At 42.6% G+C, this 7,905-nt stretch overlaps 1 protein-coding gene across 1 annotated transcript; it reads right to left on the reverse strand.

Moving 5' to 3' along the window:
• Positions 1-1,915: 1,915 nt before the first annotated feature.
• On the reverse strand, positions 1,916-6,854 carry lamp5 (lysosomal associated membrane protein family member 5; the record flags this gene model as incomplete). The annotated part of the gene is made up of 6 exons (XM_079179924.1): positions 1,916-2,091; positions 3,961-4,149; positions 4,831-4,927; positions 5,402-5,533; positions 6,079-6,257; positions 6,794-6,854. The coding sequence occupies 6 exons, from the start codon at positions 6,852-6,854 to the stop codon at positions 1,916-1,918; spliced, it is 834 nt and encodes a 277-aa protein (XP_079036050.1).
• Between the last annotated feature and the right edge of the window lie 1,051 nt (positions 6,855-7,905).

The following is a 7,905-nucleotide window of genomic DNA, read 5'->3' on the forward strand; positions in this document are numbered from 1 at the left end:
CACAGAGGTGTACACTCACTCACTCACAGACCCCTGCATGCACACCGATAACATGAGCCTGAAGGATTAAAAGATTTGTTTGACTTTTTATCTCATTTGGACTCAGACGGTTTGTTCTGCCTGTTGCTGTGTATGGCTCCACTGATGTGAGCAAATCAACCAAATCAGCAGGATTTCTTTTGCAAATTAAGGACAAAAGAAAATCACAAAATGTGCATATTTAGTTATTTTCGACCAAAGGTATTGAAATTGTGAATAACCTTGTTTGTTTGTTAGCTTTCTGTCAAAAAGAACAAACTGATATGGTCATTTTTGAAGATATGTGTCCATTATGAGTCAACTTTGAGGGCCCCTGCCTCCTGAATGGTTGGTCATTCTGGTTAACTATGTTCTAACACTCTCTCTTAGGGTATCATATAAAATCTTGTTCAAGTTGGAAAGGATGCGGTCGGAAAGTGATTGATTTCCGACCCACTTTCTCAACACAAAGACCATTTCTTCAAGATCATTTCCAACGATGACGTGTCTCATCTGAGTGTAAGAACTAGATGAAGGGCTTTGACTTTGATGACTTGTGACTGAGGATGATGCATCACGCCCACGCTGCTGAAACAAATAGGTGTAGCTGACACAAATGCTCTATTTATTTCCAATTTAGACTTTTTCATATTGCATTTCCTTCAAAGTCCCAGAGTCAGTCGACAAAATCAATACCTCATCCCTGTCTCCTCCTCTGACGGGAGGATCGGTCACCTCTATTAATCATTGTGCTATTTAATTTGTAGTCTTTTTACATTTCTTTAAAACATTTTTTTTATGTAAAGGTTTAAAAGATTGAAGACGGTGTGCTGTAATGTGATAGATAATGAGAATAACTTGACAGGTGTGTAGAGATGATTCCAGCAATTTATTTCAATGAACAGAAGAATACTGCACAAGATTGCATCAGCAGAGGTTTATGCATAGACTTTGATTCTGAAAATATTATACACATATTCTTTTTTCAATTTGTTAACCTCTCTTTTCATAAACACTCTCATATGGCAGTCTGATAAAATTCTTCCCTTTTTTAGTACAGAATTTTTGTCAGATGTTTATGTATTTCTTTCTTCCTTTTTTTGATATGTTCCATACATCGGTGTGGAGAAAGGATTTGTTGAAGTCAAAGCAAGAACATCGCAACTCTGAATGCCACTGCACTGCACACACTACAAGACTTGTCCACTGTGAAACACTATGGCTGCATTCAAAACATTTAATAAAAGGGATTCTTGGAACAAAAATAAAATCAAGATTAGCAAATACAGAACCAACAATAGGTATTCAAATTATTTAGCAGCACTTTCAGAGAGAGAAAGAGAGGAGGAGACAACAAACGGTTGACGAATGACAGCAGAAGCTCTGGCAAATTCTGACATTTCTTTCAAAGACAAGTCGGATAAAAGTAGCTGAGGTGATAAACTGGATCCCAGTAATGTTATGGAAAAATAAATAGGTAAATAAACACTGTAACCTCAAGTTGGAGATTTTCAGAAGCCCACCAGTCTGAACAAAAATCTATTATATTTTCATAAAAGCATAAATTTCTTTTCATTAAAATTCTAATTACTGTAATACAGACTATGAATTTATGGCATTAAGATTCAATTCAGTAGCCGGGAAAATTAGGTTTTGGTGGGTTTACCCTGCAACTACATCCATGCTAGGCCCCAAGCCGTCCCATTAACTTGTGTTTTAGCTGTTCAAAGGTTCCAGTAGGCCTTCAGTACAAGCTGCACACATTTCTCCGTCAGGGATTCAGTCCATCGCATGGTTCTTTCCTCTGTGGTGTTAGGCCTGGGACATCGAGGAGACAAGTCTTTTTTTTATTTATTTTTTTCAGGTTAGCTTTGGAGAGAGCTGAGGGAGCCGCTGGCTACATGTTCTTGTACATGGAGCGATCTCTGGGCAGCTGGGGCTGGGGCGCCGTCAGCTTCAGGTGGAAGTGGTAGACGGTGAGTGTGATGACGATTATGAGGGCCAAAATGAAACCCAGAATGAGGGGGAGGGTCTCCTCCAGGCGCTCCCGCTGGTCAGTGATGCACTTGTAGGCTGCAAGAAAAGGGAAATAATGAACACAGTCAGCATGCAGAGGTGACTGAACATGACTGCCGAGGGTCCCAGAAGATATTGTGTAGATTTATTCATTTCCTTTATTCCTTTCGGGCCGGATGATGATTCAGTATTCTTTTCTAATGGAATCGGATTGAGGCGGTATGATCAGATCATGTTGTTTTACAAAATGATGTCTAAATTATAGGCTGCAGCACACAATAATTTTATTGTTGTTAAATCTTTAACTGTTTACGTTCTTTATTAATTGTTCAGCATATCATTTTTCCAAAAAGGTAATGCCCAAAGTAATGTCTTCAGATGTATGTGTTGTGGGGTCCACAACCCAATTATGTTAAGTTTACTCCTCTGGAAAAAATCAAGAAACAAGCAAATATTCACATTTTAGAAGCTGCAACTAACTAAAATGCTTACGTTTTTGTTGCACAAGTAAAGTGTTTTTTTTCTTGATGCAATTGAACCTCAGTGTGATCGTTTGCATGTCTTTTATTTGAATATATGTTTATGATATCGCTCAGTGCTACAGTCTTGGTTATTATATGTATGGTGTAGATTTTAGTATGAACCCCACACTCATCATGTGCCCCCTTGCAGGCTTCAGCATTGGTCGATGGAGGTTTACGTTCCGTATGTGCACTGTGCATAGTTGTGTGCATGCATCTGTGAGTAGTATGAGTGAAAAAAGGAGGGAGCATCTGTGTGTGTTTGCACAGAAGCAACCGTTGAGGTTGTTATTCACTAAAGGACACACATTTCACACAGATGCTTCTTCTCTCTTTCAGTTGTACAATGAGTCAGTCACTGTTTTTTCCCCTCTATTATGTGTTCGGTTAAAGGTTAGCGTGCACACATCTTTTCATGCATGGGTGTCGTTGGGTAGTTACGACACTGCTTTTAATTATGAATAGGGATGCACCAATCCAACACTGATATTGGATATCAGTCCAATACCGACTCAAATAGATATTGTGACAATGCGGCCAACCTATTCAAATCTATTCTATCTTTATATACAGTATGTGTGTCTGATGGGAGGTTACTACGTCATGCGTCAGCAGCACGCTGTCAGATCGCATAGCTAAGGGAGCTAAAAACAAACATGTCAGCTGTTTAGTATTTTTTTTTTTTAAGTGTATTGATGATCCCAGTCACTTTCCCACTGTGAGGCATATGCTTATTAATAAAACACTGGTAGCGCTTGATCAGTAGATATCTGTTGATACTCAAAGCGTAGGCATCCCCCCCACGCCACAGGCCCCTGTGCAACCGCACTGCCTGCACTGTCTATATTTACGCCTCTGGTGCAGGAAGGAGGACACCTAAAACCACAACTGGCTGTACAGTCTGGGGTTTAAAGTCGGTGGTTCTCCTTGTGGAAGGCAGTTATGCACACTAGGAGGGAGGCAGTGAAGCATAGCACAGCCTAGTTTACAGCAGCTCAGAGCAAATTATTCTTCCAAGGTGATTGGCTTCAGAGGACAGCCGGGTACATTGAGTATGTCTATAAAAGCTGCATTGAGGGCAAGGATATGACTGCACTCATAAAGTCCTAACCCCCACCCCTTCTCTTTCTCTCTTTGTCTCTTTTGTCCCCCTTGCATCCCCACCTCCCCCCCCCCCCCCACCTCCTCTTGTCCCTCTCTGCAGTCCTATAGCTTCTCCTCATACTCCAGCAATAACCCCCCAGAGAGAGGTGTGTGAGTCAGAGAGAGACATAGATGTATAGTTCTTAAGCCCTCACCCCAGGATTTCTCATCATTATCATTATCACAGTGGCAGTATATGGCAAAGGTTGACTTGGCTTTCTCGTGGCAGTGTGAGATTTGTAGGTGGGTTGGTTGTTCTTACGTTCGCTGAATATGAAGTCGGAGGTGATGTCAAAGGGCTGGATCTGGGTGTCATACATGGAGACGGTGACGCCCTTCTGGTGGTCGCTCGAGATGAGGGTGAGCGTCTGCTGCGCTATGCACACATAGGAGCGCCCGGCGGGGGTCACCAGGGCCGACAGGCGGTGGGTGTTGGCTGTGTGCTTCCCAGCTGGAGAGAAAGGAGGAGTTTGACTAGGTTGGTATGGTTAGGGTAAGTCTGCAGGTAATGAATCAATAAGTCAATGTAATGTCCCCAAAAGTCATAAAAACACGACCGTGTGAGTGTGAGTGAGTGAGTGAGATCCTTCTGGCTAAAAGGGAGATTCATGCAAATTCCATAATTTGAGAGGATTCTCAATATATAATCAGGGGGGATCCATTGTGACCAAAAGCAATAGAAAGGGCAAAATAACAGGAAATACCCCTCCAAAATAAAATACAAATGAAATAATATAACAAACTTTAATATACTTAAAATTTAAGATAAAATTATTAAAACGTGTAAATTGTAATTTATAAAAGTGTGTTGGAATAGTTTCGACACAAAACGTTTTGTCATAATAATAAAGGATACTAATGATATTGATAATAAAACAACTTTGTATATTTCTATTGGGGTCTTTTTCCTCTCAAAGGCATGCTGTAACGTACCGGGCGCATCTAAAATCTGCAATAATTCCTGTGAATTTTTCGATAAACGTGGGCGAAAATGGCAAATTCATGCGCGAATCAACCCTCTAATTCCATCTGAATGCAAATGTGACATGAATGAGAGCAAGTTGCGATCAAAGCAGGCGGGATGGAAATGTGCTGAGTGGCTACTGTACGCATGCCTCTGCGGAAGACTCACGGTTGTACGCGTTGATGAAATGCGATGTCTCCGAGGTATCATAGACGAACTGAACCTTGCTAATCTTCCACACCTCAATGCCCTTGTCACGGAACTCCTGCAACACACACACACACACACGCACGCGTCAAACTGGGCTCTTCCACTGCATGGAGAGGGCTGGTTGGCCTATACTGAGGAGCAACGCCATCTTGACGAGTCATTTTAGGCTCCTGTCCACTGTTGAAACATGAATATATTCTAGCGATGACAAGTAACAACTTTAACTACAACATTCCCTTAATTAAAGACATAAAAGTGACATGATTGCACTATACAATCAGTATTAGCATTTTATTCAGGGGAAATAATTCAAACTTTGACAGAAATGTGAAACTCAAGATATTGTATTTCCTCATGTCAAATGACTCAACAAACAATATATTCAAAGTGAATTTGAGAACTTATATTTAGGTAATTGATTTGGATGCGTTTGCGTCTTGATTCTCCCAGCAGATGATTCAGACTTTACAAATTGCCTGGGATGATATAGTATATGCATTATTGTCGCTTCCGGCGCTGTCTCGCCCACCTTAGAGAAGTAGATGCGAAGCGTGTAGGCGTTGTTCTTCCAGGTTATGTGGATCTCTGACTCCGTGCTCCCACATTTCCCCTCGATTTCTGCACCACGGGGCAGAGTGAACGCCGCCTGCTCGGTGATCAGCTGCAAACGGATACAGCAAGCGCGTGAAAAAAGTTGACACAAAATGGACAGATTACGGTTGGTATTGTCGGTCGAGTTTAACTTTTTTTAGCATTCCACTTTTACGCACGAATTTGGTGTAACCAAATATCCAGATACAGGTGAGATTATTTAATAAATTGGACTTAGAAGCAGAAACAATTAAGATTCAATTTAATCGATGCTTAAAAAGTTTCATATCGAAAAATGTATGTAGCTATGGGTCCAACGACGTTAGCATTTTACGCACGACTACACACTACAAAAGCGGTTTCAAAAAACAATTATGTACTCAACATACACTGTCCTTTTTAATAAGAGCAAACATTCTCGATTTGAATAAATGACAAATTGTTTTTCACACAAAACAAATGTTTCTAGTGCTGCAACCAGCTTTACGCACAGCGAAACGACCATTGTCTTCAACACAAAGCAACATTCGATGCATCTTACATGCTTGAAATGTCCATTGCGTTTCATTTCTTTTTAAGCATCCTCGTGTATTAAAATGCACGGGGATTCCTTACGTCTATCCCATTGAGCGCGAGCACGTCAAATGGCACGAGGAATCTCACGGCGAACTCCACCATCAAGCATGTCGTGCCGTTCTCCCGGACTGCGAAGATGGCTTTGTCTGGGTTGGTGGAGAGACCGGACAGGTTCTCACCTTCCTGCTCCGCCAGCACCACGGACAGCGCCAGCACACCTGACAACAGAGAAGTTGGCGGTGGGGGCACTTATGTCAGCGGGGTAACAGATATGGCACACACGCACACCAAAACATGCAGAGTCAGCAGAAACAGCGACATCATGGTTGTACTCTTAGTTTAGCTCACACCTTTAGATCACTGGCATGTCACCTTTTGTTTCCTCACGGCAAAGTCGAAATCAGGTGAAAACACTGTGAGTCTGCAATCTGCAGTATCAGGGGAGCAACAGCACGCCACTGGCTGCAGTCTCAACCACGTCAGAAAGTGATGAACTGCAACATGTTCCAACGACATTTATATATATGTTTGAAGAGGAAAATAACCGGTGAAATATGCCAGAACTCAGAGACTCTGTCATGCCTAAACACGCACAGAAGGTGCACACGCACGCATGCACACACACACACACACACACACACACACACACACACACACACACACACACACACACACACACACACACACACACACTCACTGCAGTAAGGAGTCACGACAGCTGCACATGCACACACACGCACACGCTCTCTCTTACCGAACACGCCGAGCAGCAGAAGCCGGGCGCTCTCCGTGGTGCTGAAACCGAGTCGTCCCATCGCTTTCAGCTTCCTCAGTGCTGTAAAAAAAGGGGGCTAAATGACTGGGCAGCCTGTGCTGAACCCGCGACAAGAAAAGAGAGACAGAAAAGCAAAAGAGGGAGGCGGGAGAGGAAGAAAGGAAAAGAGAGAGAGAGAGGAGGGATTCCTCTGCTCAGCGCCCAGTAGTCACGCTCAGATCATCGTGAATGCAGCAAAACATGACTCCAGTTTGGACGTGAGATCCGGGTTGCTGTGCAGAAGCAGCCGGCTCCGAGGACTTCTGGCCGTCCTAACAGACCGCCCTCTCCAAGGTTGACGGGGTTTAACCCAGTGACAGCTGCAGGACTGAGCTCCTTCAACACATCATTAGCATCAGGAATAAAGATCCTTCTTGAAAGAAAAAGTCCGTCACCTGAATTTGTCTCTTGTAAGGACTCGGCCACCGTCTTAAGTTATTCCCGCAATGCTGTAGTCTCCATCTCTGTGGTAGCAGCTGTAGGTTGGGCTGAAATGATGTATGTCTGGAGGGAAACGCCGACAACACCCCCTCCCTCCCTCTCTCAAACTCCACTTCTGCAGGGTTGCAGCTGAGAGTTAGTGAGAATGAGGGCTGATAAAAATCACTTCGACTTAAAATCTGATTTTTTAAATGTGCTGTTCAATGGAGTGATATTCTATTTAATGTATTCTACAAATACACTTGTCTCGTTAGAAAACGTTATGGCACAAGTGAAACTGGCACTGGAACCACTAGGGCAGATTTTGTGCATTGCTTTATGAATCGTAATTTTGGTACTAATTACACACACACACACACTAATGGCACGTGCTCGGCTATAGACCAAACTCCGCAATCAGAGAACAAAAACGACATGCAGAATGACAAACTGACCCTTTTTGATAATAATGTAAATACTGTTCACCATATTGTCCCCTAATGGAGGATCTCCCTCGCTCTCTCATTCTCTCTCTCTCTCTCTCTCATCCAACACAGGACACATGTTCATTTTCGATTTTGAGATTTTATTAATCGATTATAACCATTCAAATCAGTAATTGAAGAAGGCAG

This window comes from Pholis gunnellus (genome assembly GCF_910591455.1).
Source record: "Pholis gunnellus genome assembly, chromosome: 19".
Classification (NCBI taxonomy): Eukaryota; Metazoa; Chordata; class Actinopteri; order Perciformes; family Pholidae; genus Pholis; species Pholis gunnellus.